This window comes from Poeciliopsis prolifica, unplaced genomic scaffold (genome assembly GCF_027474105.1).
Source record: "Poeciliopsis prolifica strain line A6 unplaced genomic scaffold, Auburn_PproV2 SCAFFOLD058, whole genome shotgun sequence".
NCBI lineage: Eukaryota > Metazoa > Chordata > Actinopteri > Cyprinodontiformes > Poeciliidae > Poeciliopsis > Poeciliopsis prolifica.
In genome coordinates, this window is record NW_026562433.1 from 1,111,175 (window position 1) to 1,131,396 (window position 20,222).

At 43.2% G+C, this 20,222-nt stretch overlaps 2 protein-coding genes across 3 annotated transcripts; one reads left to right on the top strand and one right to left on the bottom strand.

Moving 5' to 3' along the window:
• Positions 1–203: 203 nt before the first annotated feature.
• On the bottom strand, positions 204–4,961 carry dhrs4 (dehydrogenase/reductase (SDR family) member 4). Its single transcript, XM_055060164.1, has 9 exons — positions 4,722–4,961; positions 4,354–4,469; positions 3,135–3,312; positions 2,098–2,199; positions 1,325–1,395; positions 1,201–1,252; positions 786–920; positions 639–694; positions 204–561 (listed from the first exon to the last, which is right to left on the bottom strand). Exons 2-9 carry the CDS (start codon positions 4,464–4,466, stop codon positions 447–449), a joined length of 822 nt encoding a protein of 273 aa, XP_054916139.1. The 5' UTR covers positions 4,467–4,469; positions 4,722–4,961; the 3' UTR covers positions 204–446.
• Positions 4,962–6,288: 1,327 nt separating this feature from the next.
• Positions 6,289–20,025, top strand: efs (embryonal Fyn-associated substrate). Of its 2 annotated transcripts, XM_055060154.1 has the most exons (8): positions 6,289–6,848; positions 7,337–7,581; positions 9,031–10,344; positions 10,475–10,597; positions 13,487–14,422; positions 14,499–14,564; positions 17,852–18,109; positions 18,194–20,025. In XM_055060154.1, the coding sequence occupies exons 2-8, from the start codon at positions 7,570–7,572 to the stop codon at positions 18,377–18,379; spliced, it is 2,895 nt and encodes a 964-aa protein (XP_054916129.1). In that variant the 5' UTR covers positions 6,289–6,848; positions 7,337–7,569; the 3' UTR covers positions 18,380–20,025. The 2 variants fall into 2 exon arrangements, with proteins under 2 accessions (XP_054916129.1, XP_054916130.1); XM_055060155.1 differs by lacking the exon at positions 6,289–6,848 and having other exon boundaries at positions 7,233–7,581.
• Positions 20,026–20,222: the final 197 nt, after the last annotated feature.

Consider the following 20,222-nt stretch of genomic DNA (forward strand, 5'->3'; position numbering starts at 1 on the left):
GGAGCTGGGGTAAATGACCGGGCCCTTTATACCCAAATAATAAAGCTCATGATGATTTAACTATACAACACAGACATGCAAGTTTCACCACCGCAGAGAGCGACTCTGTCATTCTGAAATCCATCTGACGTGAAGCACAGCAAACCAAGAGAACAACAGAAACATCAGGCTGCTGGTCACGAACGATGAAACACAAATACAAATCGGTTCAGAACCACAAATGGGTTCGGATCATTTTGACTCTTTATTCAATTTCAACTCAGAGCCTGGAGCAGCTAGCAACTGCTGAAACTTAATGGTATCTTGTTATAAACTCTCATCTATATCAGCTTTATCAATGATGACTTATGTACAGATCCAGTAGGTAGGCCAAAGTAAATGATGGAAAAACTGGACAAGGATAAAATTTGAAAGAAATTATAAATGGGTGTGAAGTCAGACAAGGTTCAGAGTCGACAGCTCATCCCTCCCGTCACCGTGACGGTCTCTCCTGTGATGTAGGAAGCGTCTTCGGAGCACAGAAAGGCAATCGTCCCTCCGATCTCTTCAGGTTCTCCAATCCTGAAGCAGCAGATAAATGAACACAATTAGTCCACAGATTCAGCAGCTCCACTGCAACGGGTTAAACTAAACGTCACCTCTTAATGCTGAGCTGCTTTTTCAACTCATCCACAATGTCTTTGTTTTCCCACAACTGGAACAAGAAAAAAAAACAAAATCACAGTCCCATATGGGAATCAAGAACTCTACAGCCCTGAAGATCCATGAAGCGTTGGTGTCCTTACTGCAGAACTGAAGCGGGTTTTGATGATTCCAGGGGCCACGCAGTTCACCCTGATGTTACTGTGAGCCAGCTCAGGAGCCAGCGCCTTGGTTAGACCCAGCAGGGCCGTCTTACTCACACAGTAGGGGCCCAGGCCCTGCAGAGAGACACAGCAGGTCGGTTTTACGAGACCCAGACGACACTCGGGTCTCAAGAGGGACTAGGAATGATATGATATGAAGTTCCTCCAATCATCCCAAATACATAGTTTTTTCAGTTTTAAACGCCATTAAAGGTGGCATTAAAAAGATCTTCAAAAGTCTTAAATGAAACCAGAGCATGCCCTGTGTGAAGTTAAATGGAAAAATTAAATTGAGGAATCACTCATAAAATCACCAATATTTAAAACCAATATCTATGAAAATGCATCACCTCACCTGCATTGGTTGGTATCCACCCACAGAAGACACAAATATTATGTTTCCGCCTCTGAAAGAGAAATTCAGAACCACTGAAAACACGACCAAGACTTTCATTACATTCTTTTCCCACCGTCCTCACCCTCTCTTCTCCATGTGAGGCACCACCAGCTTGGTCAGGAGGAAGGCAGCTTTTACGTTTACAGACAGAATCTAAAAAGAAACAAGAACGATACAAATATATGGGCCTTTTTTTTTTACCGTTTTGGTAGGAAAAAGTGGGAAGCAGAAGTTTTTGTTTATCTTGAAATTTGATAAGTTGCAGAAGGATCTACATCACTCAACCTTTTTGACATTCGATCACATTAGAAACACAAACGTTAAAGGCTTTCAGTGGCATTTATGTTAAAGATAAACATCTACGTCACGCACAACCTTCCTCCCAACAACCATAAACATGCAGCCAGGGACTGAAAGGATATTCATGTGTTAGAGTGACCCAGTCAAAGTTCAGACCAAATACAACTGACAATCTGTGGCAAGACTTTAAAATCGCTGATCACAGAGGTTCTCCGTCCAATCTGACTGAATTTGAGATTATTTGCCTGGAAGAATGGACAAATACTGCATCACGTAATAATCCAAAGCGGCACAAACAGCAGCTGTAGATTGAGGAGAAATTGACAACCCACAAAATATGGACTTGAGGTCACGTAGGGGTCAGATTTTTGTTGGTAAAGAATTTAAAAAGCACAAATTCCCTTCCATTTCACAAATATGCACTGCAGTGCGTTGGTCTAATCTACAACTCCCAATAAAATACAGTTTTGTTCATATGATGGGGCAAAATGTGAAAAGCCCCGCTATTTCAGTTAAAAAAACAGAGTCCTGAAGCTTGGTAGTGGTGGCGTTTACCTTGTCCCACACTTCCTCTGTGGAGTCCAAGATGTTTCCAAAGAAGGGGTTGACCGCTGCGTTGGACACCAGGATGTCAACGCCCCCGCATTGATCCAAAGTCTGAGTGCAAAACAAAGCGAGAAGTCAAGCTGCAGCGTGGCACACAATGCAACAAGTCATAGGCCTCAAATAATATGGAACACATTTAAAACCTTGGTGCAGTTCACAAAAAAAAAAGAAAACTCGAAAAGTTAATCTGTAGATTTACACAAGTTTGGAAACCATTAAAGCTTCATTTTAAAGGGATGAAACGATTACTGCTTTGCAGACAAACTGTCCAACGGCGTGACACATGAGATGCCGGCAGGAAACAAAGGACGCTCAAAACAGGAGCTGAAGAATTGGCTGATTATGGGACGACCATATGTACAATCATTTATAAAGGCATGGTTTCCTCACACAGAAGTCAGGTATCCTCCAAGCCAAGCATAGCTGCGTGCTTGTGGTTTTCCTGGATGTACCTCAAAACTTATCTCTGCAGTGGAAAAGTTTACAGGCTGTCGAGATTAAGATTGAAGTACTTGGGAAGATTGTTGGTCTCCAGGAATAACAGGAGCCTCAAATATGAAGTGAACTTGGGACAGATGGAGAGCACCTAGAACAACAACGATCATCATGCAGACCATCTGAACGTCTTCAGACGGAGAAAATGTTCCCGCCCTCAAACGGACCGAGGCCCCATTGGAACGACTTCACCAGTCGTCCACATCGGACTCTGAAAGACGGGAGCTCAGCTGAAGCTCGGTGAGGAGGGACGGCTTTCAAATCCCTCCTGAGCAGAACCTCCGACAGGTCTGTTGCTCTGCGGCAACAGGAAATGTCTGAGGTTTGCCTGGAGAAATAATGCAGCTATTACCCAGGAGTTCAGCCGGATTTTCCATTGACTGGGGGTAAATGTGAATACAAAGCTCCCTTAATACCTCTGACTGTTTTTTTTTTAAACTAGTCAACTGCATATTTCCACTCATTTCACCACTGAAGATGCTGGAGCTCACCAGTTGGACCAGCTTCTCCCTGTCCTCTCCTCTGCCTACGTTACATGTGGTTCCAGTTACTCGGATGCTCTGGCTCCTCAGCAAAGCCACAGCCTTGTCCACGTTGGCCTGCCGCCGGCTGCTGACGACCACATGGGCCCCTCTCTTTCCCAGAGCCTGAGCTGCAGCCAGGCCGATTCTGAGGCGAAAAGAGGAAAAACGGAGTCTCGCAAAACTTTCCAGAGCCGTCTTATCTCCACAGCCACCGCCAACGTCAATGTGGTTTGCTGGGATTTTACATATTAGCAGGATACAAGTAAAACGTACGGAAAATAAAAACGTACGATACAGATTTGTATTCAATCTTGCAACGTCAAATAAACCAACTATGTAATTTAATGTGTATGCATCACACTGTACCTGATCCCCCCTCGGGAAACATGGCGGTGGCAGCATCATGCAAGCTGACTTAAGGCGATACAAGATGCCAAACAGGGTTTCTGCAAGTTTCAGTAACTTAAATTTGGTAAAGACCAAATTCTCCAAAATAACTTCAGTAAATTTAAAATATTATTAAATATGCACTTTGTCCATGAGCTGGTTGTAAATAATGATGTTTTGATGTAATTTTCCCAAAGAACCAACAATAAGCAAATGTTAGGAAGAATAAATAAACAAACTAATATACTAATTTAAGACCTACATAAAGCTCATTTTGGACCTTATAGGAGAATTTAGGCTCATCTGTGACATTTTAAAGCCTAAAACTGAAACAGTTAGATGCTCAGCAAAGCACATCCATGCGCTAAAACGTCCCAGTCAAAGTTCGGAGCTAAATTAAATGGAGAATGTGTGGCAAAGATTTAAAAACTAACATTTACAGGTGGGTCTATCACACACACGCACAAAAAAAAAAAAAAAAAATAAAAAAATAAAAAATCCCAATAAAGTGCATTTTAGATTTTAGGTTTAGTTGTGGCAACATGTCAAAAGGTATAAGGGATAGAAAAACATTTGCAAGGCACTGTTAGTCAACATGTATCATTTGAAACATCATCATTGAAACATTTATTTTTTTTAAAAAAAGAAAAAAAAAACAACAACATATTGAGACACATTTTCTTTTCTCTTTTTGTGTTGGAAACCCGTTTTCTGAGAAAAGCACACCACAGTCACGTCCTCGGTTTCTGTGAAAGCTGTTCCAGACTCAGAGCTCCACTAACAGCCCAGTCGCTCTCACCCATCTGTGGAGGCTGTCACAATAGCCACTTTCCCGTCCAGGCTGCTGTGAGACATGCTTCTCTGGACAGAAACCGGGTTGGTCCTCAGAAACCTGGACACACCCCGAAGCATCACCTGCAACACGGAGCAGCAAGGTCACTTCCTGGACAGACTGGCTCACCGGGGGCAAAGGTCAGGGACTCTGACTGGACTCGTCGCTGGGCGGGATTCAGAGGAATATAAGGTGGTCGTTACAGAAACGCAGTCGTACATGACGCAAACGGAAACAGTGAAGACTCATAACAGATCAGGCGATGTAAAGAAACATCTGATCGAGGCGCGATCACAGTTTCACAGCCAGCGAAGGAACACGGAGGAGGATCTCACCGTGCAGGGCGCGCAAACCGCCACGGACGAAGTCGCACGACGAAACACAAAACTCAGGCAAACTCTGCAAAGAGAGGACCTTTGACTCTTGCTAGCCACTGTCTTCCGGACACAGGTACCGCTGTCAAAATAAAAGCCTGGAACGAGCGCCTCGTTTTCATTTGACAACTTTTAAATGTGTGACCTGTAAGAATAGCGTCAGCTGGTAGAATAACTGTTCATTGTCAGGGTCGTGACTTATTAATGACGTAGTAAGTCAAAACGTGTAAGTTTTGACTACCTGGGAAGATGAGTTCTCTGATTGACAGTTGGAAATCGACGCCCCTGAACGCACCCTCAAAACATCAGCCAATCACAGAAGAGCTGCAGATAACAGGCGTTAGAAGCCAGATCTTTACATATAAATATAAAACAAAAAATTATTTTTGATTTCACTGCACAGTAGAAAGCGAGCTCGTTCGCCATCTTGTGAGTGGCATGTGAACCTGGAGGATTATTACTATTAAACATGGTTTTCAACATAACAAAAGCACTGACATTTATTATAAACTACTTTGAATACATACAGCTTTCATACACAATAATGTGAAATAATTTTTTGTTGTAGATCCATGTACAGCTTAATACATGCGAAATAATTTGATGAAATGTTGTTTTAGCCTTTTTAACTAAAATACATTCAATTTTTCCAGATTTTGTTTTAGCTCAAAGTACTACTTAAGCTATAAATGTCAGACTAACTAGGTGTTAAGAATGTATTATTCTTTTTTTTACTACTAATTATTAAAATATTGATAAATAATGACTTTGATTTTTAGGATGAAGGGATGACAAAGAGCAAATGTCTAACCATAAAGATCTTACTTACATGCCTAATAGTGTATTTTTTCTAAGTTGTTAATGGCCTAGTATCTCAACACTGTCAATGATCTGAACGTCTTGTCTTAGTCACCTGCTAAATGTCAAAACCATGTGAAGACCAGCAGACTTTGTACCTGGACAAATGATAATGTTAGGGACATGTTTAGTGAATTCAATACTTTAAATCCCAAGGGAAAACATATATTTTAAAAGTTAAGTGATTTATGTCAAGTGTCTGTTTCGTCAGCTTTGAAGATTAACGCAGCTAATAGAAATTAAACCTCCAAATTTTTCAAGCACTCAGCCTTCTGTTAACATGCTTGGAAGCTGCAATCTTTAAACAACTTTGATCATGACATTTTTGAGTCACATGTGGAGGGTGTCAATGACTTTTGCTGGTTAGTTCTTGAGTCAGCAGTCTTTCTCCTGATTGTGTCATTACAGCTGTTTTAAACATTGTTTTTCATTCGGCCTGTGTGGTATTCTAACTTTCCGAGAAACTCCTTTTTTCTCTTTTTCTTTTGCTTTCTGAAATTGCAAACCTTTTCAATCAAAATGAACAGAAATGAGAGAAATGTATAAATCAGCTTTATTTCCCAAATTTGAAAAAGCAAGATATGCCACCATTTCACGCTGACCAGAGAGACAGCCTGGAGAAGAAAAAAAAAACAGTTTTGTTTTTAGCAAATATCACTCTGCCGTGCCGACCTGAAGGTAAAAACCGTAACAGTACGTGTCCAGAATGTGTGGGGTCTGCAAAGATTTTAGTTCCATATTTCCTAGGTGATATTCTTGTGTGCTGACCTTAATGCTTGAAATAGAATAGAAAAAAATAGAAACTACCCGTATTACTCCTCAGTGAGGAAATTCAGATGAACCAGAGGCAAAGTGACAGATAAATCAAACTTCCATGCAGGCACAAAAAAAAATTTAATTTTGTGCAACAAATCTATGTAGTCCTGGAATCAATTGTATTTATAAATACATCAAAACTATTACGATACAGATGAAACTTGAACAAAAACTCACGTGACTAAACAGTCTGACAGCGGTTTGCTTATGAGTCCGAAACAGAAATGCCACTCGCAACATGGCGGCGACGTTGCCCTACGACTCCGACGCGCATGCGTCGTCCGCTCACCGACGTTCGTGTGATCGAACCCCAATGGCCAAAGATTTTCACGCCTGGAAAGAAGCGATTCCTCGCATATCTCCCTGAAAGCCTTACGTCGACGGGAAGTTCGTCCACGACGAGACAGAAGCCAGGTATTTGTTTTTTGGTTATTTTATTTCATTTCAAAAGCGACGGCTTTTGTGCGCCAGCGCCGTTCGGAGCTGGTAACAGCTGGGATTTCATGCTACGCTCCAGGACTATTGTTTTGAATTGAGCCTGAGCAGCGAGGGGCGATGTGGACAAGCAGCGTTAGAGAGCGTGATCCGGTCGGTTAGTGTTTAAAGCTAGGCCTCGGCACGGCTCGCTGCCGTCTCATCAGCTCATAATCACACGAATTAACTATTATTTTTCATGTCACACACACACACACAGCTATTAACGTGCTCGATTAGCATTTTGACGTGCACCGTTTGCTCCTAAATGGAATGCGTTAGGGCGGCGTTGCCCTGACGTGACGACAGTCGCCCATCGCACGTTGTGTTGTCCACGGAGGATGCACGACTTGAGGCGGCCGGACCGGTTCGGTGTTCGGTTGTTGTATCTCATCGAAGCGTGAACGTCGTTTCCGCATGGATTACAGGATCCGCAGGAGGACCCGGGGACCTGGAGGCGGCCACGCCACTGAGATGAGTCCCGTCCGGAGCCAGCTGTGCCTCGGCAGCCGGTCTCTCTGCTGCTGCTGCTGCTGCTGCTGCCCGTCAACACATCCGACACAAATCTCTGCAGATCTGATCTGATCTGGACGGACGGGCTGAGCGAGCTGAATGCCTGGGTTCACGATTCCGCTGAGAAATATCTGAAGAGTTTGGAGTCATGTCTGTCTCTGTAAGTACACGACTCGTCCTTCTATGTGCATGGATTTATTTGAAAATAGAAAAAAAAAGCCAATCTTTCTGTGGTGGACAGATGAGATTATAGATGACTGACATAAGCTGAAACATGATGGCCACTTTCTAGCTGTTGTAGATTTTTTCACTATATATATATATATATATATATATATTTTTATATTTTTTTTTTTTTTTTTTTTTTTTACAAGGATCCTTATTGCCTCCATTACTGTTTTGAGAGAGGGAGGGGAGCTCCCTCATGGCTCATTGGAGCCTCTCTGTCCCTGATGGGGGTTTGGTTTAGAAAATGAAAGGGGGTCTGAGTCTCTGGCTTTGGGTGGGCAATTAAACCCTAAACAGCCAGGGACAGATGTGCCTCTCATCCCCTCCCCCTCCCTCTCATCTTGCTCATTAACATTAAGCTCCTGTGTCCATTTGATCATTGATCCACCTCTGACTGCTTCCCCTAGTTCTCTTTTGGCCATCATTACTGACCCAGCTGGGGATTTTGAGATTTGGATTTTCTCTCTTTGTGTGTGTGTGTGGGTGTGTGTGTGCGTGTGTGTGCGTGTGTGTGCGTGTGTGTGTGCGTGTGTGTGTGTTTCTGTGCTTTGTGGTCCACCAATTTCCTCCCTTTTCATTCAGATGTTCTGAACGCTTCACTACCCGGTGTCATTTCTCCCCATTTACCAGCTCTAAACAATCAACAAAGTCCATCTGACTCTGGACTACTTCTCCATTTATAATTAAATAATTTGGGATTGACCTTTTGAACCGTATTTAGTCACTTCTGTTGGCAATTAGTGTTGGTTTGAGTATGTTGTGTGAATTCGCACTGAGATTCCAACAGACAAATGTTTTTACCCACAACACTTGGCTCCAAGCCAATTCCTTCCTTCATCAGTATGACCAAATGTTCCCAAGACAGGCACAAATTGACGCCTCTTTTTTGTTCCCATGAAATGTCTAACTCTGCAAACAAACAAACAGTCTTGGTACATCTCTCATACTGATAAATTATCATACAAGTGGTTGAATTGCAATTTTTTCTTATATTCAAATTGAATATATTTCAATTGCCTTAATTAGTCTGGAGGTTGTAGTTAGGATACATATGAATTCTGAGAGATTATAACCCCAGATCAAAACAAAAGAAGTTTGAATCTGGAGTCAAATAACCATGTTTCCTTACAGCGGTTATCGAAGGTACATAAACAAATATTAACGGTTATGAAAGGTAATAAATGCACTCTGTACGCTCTTAAAAGTCAGGTATGAAACAAGCAAAATATGATGACATAATCAACTACTGCTGAGTATAATCGTTTGTGGTTTAAACATGTGAGACAAGACAAACTGGTGTAACTGTAGAATTGTGCACTTCACACAGACTACAGCTCTCTTTCATATTCTACTCCCACTGTCATTCCTCCTCTTTTTCTAGACGGTTTTGGCTAAAGCCCTGTATGACAACACGGCAGAAAGCCCTGAGGAGCTGGCTTTCCGAAAGGGCGACATCTTGATGGTTCTGGATCAAGAGAAGACTTGCGGGCCAGGCTGGTGGCAGTGCTCCCTGCATGGCAAACAGGGCATTGTTCCCGCCAACCGCCTCAGAATTTTGGAGACCGCCCCACCACCAGGCTCTGAGCCTGGCCCCGGACTGAAGGAAGACTCTGTATACTTATCCCCTGGCCTTCCTTTGGCTCGGACTGCTGTCGGCGGAAGCACGGACGTTGCTGACGGAGTATACCTGTCGCCGCCTGCCACAGGCGAAAGTCGAGGCGGGGTAGTCGCGACTCGGACTGGAGAGCTACGCAGAGTGGAGGCCGGCCGTCCTCGCTCACACTCAAGTTCTGGCACTCGCCCCAGACCGGACTGGGATATTGGTGTGACAGGACGGCCACGATCTCCGTCTTTAAGGGGGCGTGGTTCAGAAATGTCTGGAACTCATTGCCAGAAGCCACTAAGTCCCATGCCTTCTGCAGCTCCACATGCCAGGCAGCCTGGAGTTCTCCTGGCTTCAGAATCTGTTTACCTTTCTCCAAGTGCCATTCCAAGGGCTACCGATGAACCAGAAGACACCACATACCTTGTTCCGAGAGACAAGCCAACAGGAGGACATTCAGACGACTGTTACTTGGTGCCCAAAGGGACGCCACTTGCAAGTGATGATGTTTACCAGTCCCCAACAGGTGGTGGTCTGAACAGTACTCTCTGCGCTAACGGTGTTATGCCACAGCCCAAAGCAAGTCAGGACACACCTGGAGTTTACCAAACACCTACCCTTGTTGGGTCAAACCTACATCGGCCACCAGCCACAGTTCTGGCTCACCAACATCCATCTTCGCTAACTCCAACCCAAGCGTCTCCCCGACCCTTGCTCAAGGGTCTTCCCCCGAACTCTGCAGCTGCAAGGGGCAAACCTGCAGCTAATCACCGGGGATCCCCATTTTCAATCAGAGCAGGGCAAGTTAGGGCTCCGGGGTCGCCAAACTTTGCCCGCAAACCTCCTCCACCAGCCCCTCCGGTGAGAGGAGTCACCAGGAAAGAAGCACAGCAAGCAACCCCTCAGTCAGTCGCCTCCGTCCCCAAACTGATGGCTCAGGCAAGTCCTGCAGGCCAGCCACCACCAGAGGACAAGCAAATCAGAACTCCCCAGGGTGACGGAGAAAAGATGAGCAACGGCCTGGATAGAAGCGCCGCAGTGCCAAACAAAACTGGAGAAAAGCAGGATTACTCAGATGCTGCAGATGACCAGGTATGGTGTACGTGCCTTTAAACCTGTACGGTCCTCTTCTGACTTTTGTATCTTACATCAGTTGTTATGATGAATGATCTCATACAGATGTACAGTCATGGCTTGATGATATCCTCTGCTCCCTTGTTAGGTGTATGACACCCCTCCAAGTGGCAGGTGGCAGCAGCCGATCCAATCTACTCGCCAAGAGGATGTCGATGGCATTTATGACACCCCACGCAGCGTCCAATCACAAGCTGACCCTGAGACAGAGGTAAAGCAAGAATATGGTTTTTCTACCGTCTCATGGTTTTTTAGCTATTTTAGTGAGATTCTAGAGTAAGTGTTGAGGACAACTGGAAGTTTCTAAAGCTGCATTGAACACTCAGCCCCTTCCCTACTTGTTGCTACACACTGCAAATGAGTGAACTGAAAGAAAGCAATTTTTGCTGTCTTTTAAAAACATTTCAGTACATGTGATTGTGAGGCATGTAATCAGATAAAATATGATTTAACATCATGTTAAGCAATTGTGAATAACATTATACCATAAAACCCTGGTTTTTACTGAGAATCTGTGACCAGTCTACACATTAAGGAAACCTTGACCGAGTTTAAACTGTCTATCAAACTACCCTCTAAAAGCAACAATTCCTTAATTTTATTTGCCATATATCCAACAATAACCCCAAAGAGACATTTGATTCTTTCTGTAATTACAAACAATTCTGAAGAGGAAAGTCAGAGCTCCTCTAATGCTCAGAGTTCAGATTAAATATGGCTGCCACTCATGGAAAACATTGCCAATGGTTGCAGGAGTAAGTTATTTACTTGCACGTCTGATTTTATTTTATTTTTTTCTGTTTTATTTTATAACCATAATAGTATTGTGTGATCTCTATTTGTGAGCAAGCTCCTTCCGTGTATAGACCAGAGAAAAATATATGATTGTTCTGTACGGCTAACACCTATTTGCACCACAAAAATGAGGAAATGCCGGTTGTTTTGTGACTTTCCAACTGTAACAACGTCAAGTAATTGGAGATATACTAATTAGTTTATTTACCAGCAAATATAAGTTTAATATTTTGGTTAATTGACTAATAAAAAAAAAGTCTATAATCTTTTTTACTAGAAAAATCGTCTGATTCCAGTCCCGGTCTCTGACTGATCGGTGCATCCTAACAACTAACACTTTGAATCGTTACCAGATCTGAGATCACAACATAGGTGATCAGGTCCTGTTCAATCCTGAGAAAACTATAGAAAGTGTTGTATAAAACTGGGGTACTGTCAATTTTTGGGGTTTCCTATAGAAGAAAATATTTTGCCGCTTTTCTTTTGATTTAGAACAACAGTTAACCGGGCTTGGAAAAGCTTCGTGAAGGAATTGCTTCGATCGGTTGTGTTTTCTAGGGGCTACGAATACAACTGTGCTGTGTACGTAATCCTAATAGTTTGGTGTCATTAGTTTAGAAATCACCGTAAGCTGCGGTGTTACTCTGGAACTCATGTCTGTACAAGTTCACTGGGTCGTGAATGCGAGAGATAACTATCACGTACCCTGTCACTATTTCTTCCCACATACCACCATTAGTCTGCCTCCCTGCCCCCTTCCAAGGCAGGGCCACACCTGTCTCTGTCGGCTGGGGAAGCCTGTCTATCCAGTCCAAATGTTGTTACTATTTTCTCTCAGTCACACCCATGTGTGAGGGCCGTTCTACGGTTGTCCCACCACCAGCACTACCACCACCCTGACCACAGTGGCCTCCCCTTTAATCTTAGCTTAGAATGTGTGCCAGCTGTTGGACTGTTTTTTCCCTTTTGTCCCGATCCTCCCTGGTCCCAAATGTAATTACAGACACAGTTTCTTGTTGTTATTGGGTGTACAAAAGTGGTCAATGATTAAATGGGTCAGTAATTCCAAATGTTGTGTGATTTCCTTTTTTTTTTATTTTTTTTTATTTTTTATTTTTTTAATGCTCATTTCAATTTCATATATGCCAGACCTTTTGATAATCAAAAGTGCAGTATTTCACTAATTTAAAGGGCACAAACTCCATCTAAAAGTGCAGTTAGGTTGAGTTTTTGTGAAGTAAATGAAAACAGTAATATTCTAAAACTTTTCCACTTCTCATAGTTGTGTTCCTGCACAACTCAAGTAAAATCTACAAAAAATGAGGGAAAAAGGTCAAATAAATAAATTATTTGATTGCATAAATGTGCGTCCACTTAAGCTAATACTTTGTTGAAGCCCTTTTTTGATTTTATTCTATCTCAACCTTTCTGCCGTCAGGTACAGTGCAGACAGGTGAGGTAAGCTTAAAAGAAGTCATTGTTAAAAAGTATCTGCTGAGCGCAGATAAAGACCCGCTCAAGTCAATTGGAAACAGTTTTTTTTAACCAGGAGCTCCAGAAACATCTTTTAAGTGTTGGCTGTGTGTCACAATTGACAGCAATCACTTCTGCTCTCCATGTGTCTGGACTAAGATCATTACAACCAGTCTTACTTTGCTAAAACCGTCTAAAACAATGGTCACTAAAACTTAAACGTTTTGTCTCTGGAACAACACAAACATACATACTGATGGGGCAACTTTTTCTCAAATGAATACAATTTGTTCTTGACTCTTAAGAATTCAGATATCTGCTTGGAAGTTGAAAACCGAGATGGTAGCACTTTTTAAACACTTCTATTTAGTCCAACTACACATCTAATCGACACCAGAATGACCTCACCAGAAGAAAAGTGCTAATGACCCGACAAGGATCCAGATCTGCATTTGACACAAAATCTAAGGAAGAGGCTACGGCAAGAGATAACTGCAGAGTCTGACATATTTATGGGATGCTTGTAGGGCACAGAGGGGAAATATTGCCAAGTGAGGATGTGGCCTGCAGATAGACTCCTATTAACGTTTTAGATTAAGGTTATGCACACTTGTATAACCAGATTGTTGCTGCTTTTTTAAGTATCTTTCTCACTAACAGATTTATTTGTTTAGTGGTGTTGGGAAGAGGTTTTCAAATGCATATTGTTCGAGTGAAAACATCATCCTGTCACATTCTCCGGCAATTTTCATTGAACTTTTCCTCATTTCTAGAGTTACAAAGTTAAAGGAATATGCATTCGGTGAAAATGTGTCGTTTTTGCCATTTGTAGGTCTATGATGTCCCCACAATCACTCTGATCAAACCCGCGGCAGACATAAAGCCTGATGAAGACGAGGACGAAGTCTACAGTGTCCCCACTCTTCCAGGTGTCCCTCTGGTGCTGGGAGAGTCCACCAGCAGCCTCCCCACTGAGGACATTGTGCACGTTGGACAGGTCTGTTTTGTCCCGGGACCCGACAAACGAGCCAGCGGCGGAGATCAGCAACAAGACTCCACTGAGGTTGACTGTGGGATTTACGACATGCCCTCCCTGACCATTGAAGTGCTTCCCCATTCGTGCTCTTCGTCCTCCTCCGCCTCCACTCGCCGCCACTCTGTTTCTAGCAACGGCTCCGGCGACGTTCAATGGAAAGCTTCGCTGTCGAACCTTGTCCACTCGCTGCTGGGCACCGCCTCGTCCCTGTCCTCGCGGGATCTGGCTACGTCTCTGGCTGAGATCCTGTCCAACTGGAAGGCCAGCCACACAGGTGACCCTCCGCCGCCTCTCCAGCAAGCCTGGGTTCGGCTTTCGGACGTGCTTCCGGCGTTGTCTGCCATCGGGAACGCTCCTCCAAACGAGGGGCTCTTATCGCTGGTCCAGCGCTCTCTAGAGGAATCTGCCCTCCTCCTGCAGGCTCAAGGGAGACCACGTCTGTCTTCCCAGGAATCTCTGTCTCGCAGGCCCTTGCCAGCGCTCCCGGTGCCTGATGGGAAGTCATGCGGCGGTGGAATGGGTTCTCGTAAAGGGAGCTGGATCCAAGAACGGCCTCTGCCTCCGACCCCTCAGCCCATGTTTCCTTTGCCTCCAACTCCGGCCTGCGTCACCCTAACGATGGGCCCCGTTAATGGAGAAGAGGACCCCAGCAACGAGTACGCAGGGATTGGCTTGACCCCAATCCCAGCCCCAGTACCTTCAGGAGACAGTGTTGGATATGTCAAACTGCAGGTCAGTCTAAAGTCACTGTTTATGAGCAAAGAAGTATTTATAGTCACCACTGACAGTTCTCTGTTCCCCATGCTAGGGTAAACCAGATCTTCCTCCGGATGTCCTCTCTGAGAATGGACAAACTTTCACTGGAGAGCAAAGGGTGAGTAATTTCCGCAATGTTATTCACCTCCACATGCAGAACACCCTGGTTCTGTTGTGGTTTCACTAATTGGAAAAAATCTTTTGGTCTTCACTAGGTCATGGCAATTAGAGCAATATCGCAGATTAGTCGTTCACCGCGAACTCTCTCAAGGTCTCACTGCTGGATATTAGTCACGTTTAGATCTAGATTTTTACTCATTCACTAGAAAACCTTAATTATGTTGTTTCTTTCAGCCCCTCTGTTGTATATTTGCAGCTATGTTAGTGTCAGTCCCCTGTTGCATGACCCATTTTGGACAAACTCCCTTTGCTGGCCTCATGTTTGACTGTAATACTTTGGCATTGAGCAGAGTTCATAGGTGACTCAATGACCAAAAGGCACAAGCTCAAATCATAACCCTTCCACTAGTGTGCTCGATGGTGGGTATGGATTGTTGCACTCTTATGCTTGTTTAGTTTGCATAGCATGGTGCGTTATGCCCAGAGGTCTTGCCGTTGGTGATTTGTGACAGAAACACATTGTTCCAGAAGGAATGTTGGAGTCATTCTGTCATATTCTTAAGAAAGAATAAACTTTCTGCTTTCAGCAAATCTTTTTTTATAATGTCAGACTTCAGACTCCAGCCTGCGGATCCAGAGAGCGTAGCACAGTCAGAGCTCGGGGTGAATTCCTGGGAAATGCAGTTCGTGGAAGATTGGTCTCAAGTGTTTTCCCACTTGAGAAAAATGTTTCTCACTGTGGAGTAAAGGACTTTAAATGTTGTAGCTCTTCGCAGATTGATGGCCAGTAACAGGTGCTTTGGTGAAGTCACTGTTGACAACTTTCCACCTTCGCGCTGCGTTGACAAACTGCCAACGGCCTCTGCTTTTATAGAGGCACTTGATCAGCAACACCTGGATACAACTTTCCCTTTTTAAAAAAAGTGATGAAAGAAGCAGAGACGCACTTTTCTTTTCCTTGTGTTTTCTTCTACCCTCTTTACTTTTCCCTTGCATTTCGAAAGTGTATTTATTGTGTCTGTGCAGTTGAGAGTAGATTTTGTTCATTTGAAAACCTGAAAGACCAAATCTTTTTGTTTTATTACATCCTGATATGTAAAACTCCTTAAAGTTGGAGTGCACTTTCTGTCTTTTTTCCCATGACAGTACCACGCTCCTGTTGTGTCACTCCGCCTGCTGTCACAAATGATTTATGCACAAACCGCAGCTCCACTCGGATAAGTCACTTATTCACTCTGAGTTGACAGTGCGCTCTGTTTACTAGTAAGCACTGTGACTCATTAATCCAGATAGCTGGAGCTGTTGGCTTCCCAATGCAACGTGCGGACACTCGCTTTGCTTTGGCCTTCGCAGCCCCGTCGATTCCTGTCGAAAGTATACCCACAGACTTTAGAAACCGTTATTAGTTACTCTGAGCGTCCAGCGTCAGACTCTGAGGTCTTGTCTCGCTGCACCATATTGAAGTCACGTCTTCTGTGCAGCAGTCTGCATTTTTCCTGCTCCTTGCAGGGTTCCCTTGTCATCAGGGCTCAGACGAAAAACAAGAGTTCGCTTGTGAGTCTCAACAATCTGGCCTCACATAGTAAGGAGGCCGCAGGACAATAAGTGACAGAAAGAACAGTCCTTCCTTCAGCGGCGTCTCTTGTTTTTGATATACTGCGCGGAGATGTGCGTTTCACTCCGACTTTTCAAACCGTGGAGTTGCGTCTGCAATTCCCTTAGGTTTATGTGGATGAATTTATTAGCGTATGGCAGTCACAGGGAGCCCTGTTGCAATGGATTTTAATGTAGGCAAATTACACCTCTTTTTTTTTTTCCTCTTTTCTTTTTTTCCTGCACTTTGAGGCAGGTCCCAATAACTGTGTATGTCTTAAATAATAGTACTTGTTGTGCTATAATTTTGAAAAATAATTGGGACTGTGTCATATTACCTTGTGTAGGCATGAATCACTTTCTAGGCTGCTGTTCCCACACTCGAATCTGAATCTCTGCTGCCTTTTCGATATCGTTGTGTCTTCTACTGTGGCTGTTTTAAATGTTATAATAACTTTTTTCACAGCTTGGTTGATTACATGAGCAAGAAAAGGTATGGTGTATTTTGAAGACTAAAAGTAGGAAGTGAATAGTAGTAGCCTTTTTTGTGGTTCAGTCTGGACTCTCATTTGGGTTGTTTCTATTTCTTCAGTGCTCTTTCCCCAAATTATGTGTTCCAAAAATGTATTGAAATCTGGAATGCCCTTGCAAGACATTTGTCCACACTTTGCCAAGTAAAAACCATAAACTTTAATTTATTTGATTAGAATTCTATGAAATAGAACAAACCAGGATAGCGCATACGTGTGAAGTGGAAGGAATATAATACCTAAGAGTAACATTTTCACTGATGAAAATATGATAAGTGTGGCATTTTGTTTTAATTGTAAGTTTTCTGGAGTGTCTCTGTTGTTTGTTTGCAGTCTAGAGACTTAAGTCTTTGCCTGTACTAATTTATAAAATAGCTCAGCCTCAGAGAGCGCCAGAGACATTGATTTTCAAGTCCTGTCCCATTTTCTCAATTGTGTTTATGTCTGGTATTTTGCCCATACCAGCACACAAATGTGCTTTGATATAAACTTTTTTCCTTAAAGCTGTGGGTTGTTCTCCTGCTCAAATGCTCTGGTTATTAACGATGCAGCAATATCTTTAAAAAGCCTGATCCGCCATTTTTCTTTTTGTCTGAAAAGTCGTTAAATGTAAATCATCCAAGTATCGGCCAACCTCCCAAAATTGACAAAATCGGGCCCAAATTATCGGTACACGCCTTCTGATCAGTATTCTCCGTACCCGGCCTGTTGGTCTTAATGGACGTTTATCTTTTGGTAGGTCTCTCCACTTTCAGATGCTGGACCGAACTGAGCTCTGTTAGATGCTCGGGATGCTGTTTTAGAACCTAAACCTGCTTTAAACTGATTCACACCGTGCTCCTTGACCCGTCTGGTGTTCTTCATAAAACTTAAGATTTAAACACACATATTTGGATTCTATTCACTCTAAGGTCACTAATGAAGATGGTTGGTGGCACATATATGAGCAAAAGGGCCTGAACACTGCCACCACATTTCAGATCATTTGTGAAAGTTTGAAAACCCTATGTACGAAGTTTGCTCTACTTCCTAAATATATGAAAACAAGCCTTAAAATGCATTCAGGTGTGCAGAAGTAAGAAGAAAAGCTTGAAAGAGTGTAAATACCCTGTCAAGGCAGAGTGAGTTGAAGTCTTCTACTCCATGTCTCTCGTTGCCACAGTTGACCCCCTCGCCTCCTCTGCCGGTGGCCCTCTCATTGGAGGACTCGGAGCTTCTCTCCTTCTACTCCTCTCAGAGCTTCGCCCACCTCTCCTGCCTCGCCGACGCCATCGACGTGCTCGACAGCAGCGTGCACGGCAACCAGCCGCCGCGCATCTTCGTCGCCCGGGGGAAGAGCCTCATTGTGACCGCGCACAAGCTGGTGTTCATCGGGGACACCCTGTCCCGCCTCCTGACCTCCGCCGACCTCCGGGCCAAGGTAGGCTCCTGCTCTCCGCATCTTCCCGCTGTAAACGCCTGAACCGAATCAAAGCGAGCGTCGCGCCCTGCCTTCGTTTTTCAGATCACCACGTCGGGAGGGAGGCTCTGCCAGGTGCTGAAGGCGGTCGTCGTGGCAACGAAGGGCGCAGCACAAAACTACCCGTCGGCGACCGCCACCCAGGAGATGATGGACCGCGTCACCGAACTCTACCAGCAAGCCGCCGGCTTCTCCACTCTGCTGCAGCGTCTGGCCGAAATATCGTCGTGATATTTCGTTTCGCTTGTACAAACGCTACACCTGTATTTTAGTGTCGAAATGCCTTATTTGTCCTTACACTATTACACTTCCTTACCTGTGTCTGTGAGGGAAGCCATACCCTGAACCACTTGTTTATCCACACTGCAGCTGTTGCTCAGCTGGGTTTTTTTATTGCATCGAGTCTTTCTTCAAAGAGTGTGTTTTTGTTTTTTTTGTTTTTTATCATTTCTTTTTTATGTCTCTGTTTGAATACTGACGTTTTTGCTTTGATGGTAGACACTCTTTTTTTTTTTTTTTTTAAGTGTTAACTTATTGAATATTGAAGTCCCTCAGAGGTCAAAGCAGCCCTTGTGGACCTGTTATTTTGGGAGCTTTGCTTTAAAGCGCTTGCCACATTTCCTTTTCCTCACACATGATAGCTGTTTTTCTTCCTTCCTCTATTTATTTAGCAAGCCCCTGCTCCGAAAATAGTCCAAAAAGAAGGTCTTTTATTCCGGTTCTGGCCTTCCTTTATGCAATGATACCCGATGGGCCTTTTTTCTTTTTGGTCACCGCTCTGAAAGCATGTTGACTTTTCTACTTCAAAGCAAGCACTGGAAGGAAAGTTCACCTACGTCTTGACACGTGGAGCAGCAGTAGGTCCGTTTCCATTAGAGAGCAAAGGCAGTGCTCACAATTCCCACATTCACAAGAAGGTACACTCGGCACATTCTTCTGTTCACCGTTATGCAGGTTATCACAGTACCCGAGAAGTCACTGAATGCCAGAGAATGACTAATGATGGTGAGAAATTACCTAATCCTGTTCTTTCCCACAGTGGTGTGGAAGTATAAGGAGCCTGTTGACCGAGTTCACGTGTTACAACATGTCTCGTTTGGATGTGCACCTTTGCATGGCTCCAGCTTTGACTTTAATCTCCTTTCTTCTAAGATGCCTACCAGTGATTAGTATTCATACCCACTTCAATAGATTTAAACAGCCAGGCTGAGACTTTATTTCACTTCAGGACGTGTTACATTTTTACATCTAAGAACTGACTGTTGCAATGGCCAACGTGATGTTGACCTGACTCAATGAAAACTGCAGCATAAATCACACTTAGTCATGAGACCTAAAAAAAAACATAAAAGAACAGACATGTTTTCGAACACTACTATCTGTATGCTTACACTAATCATCATTCTGAGTAATGGAACGTCTCATACATGCTAGCTACTAATTTATGCAACTAAATGAAGTCAGCACAAAAGGGCTTAAACTTGGAAAATAGTTGTAACTTTTTTTTTCAAGGTCATTTTAAATAGTCATTTATAGAACTTGACTTTATTCTGCAATATCTGATACGGTAGGTTTTGTTTTTCTTGAGGGCTGTGATTTTATTGTCTTGTTCACCCGCGCCACCTTGTGGTAATCTGAAGTGTTGCATAAAAACTATGCTTCTCTAGTTTTATGTTTGAGAATTTTTATCCATAGTTATAACCATATTGTTAACCCTTTCTGTTCTGGACATTTTTGCTTGCGTGATTTTGATTTGCTTCATTTTTGTATATGCAAATCCTTCATCTGGAATACTTGAGCAGTGGATTGCAATGTTACAATGTCTTTCGTTGTTTTGTTTTTGTCCAGTATTTTACATAATACAGGTATGGCAATTGTTCTTTTCTACAAGTTTTTTTCATTGATACGAAACCATCTTTTTCGAACACTACATTTGCTTGATGTCTTTTGTATTTCTGTTCAGAATACAGAACGTTTTGAAACAAAAAACAAACGTGTTTTCTGACAAGAATTTATATTTAAATGTATATTTTACTTTTTATTCAAATTATGTTAATAAGGGTGTTATTTATTG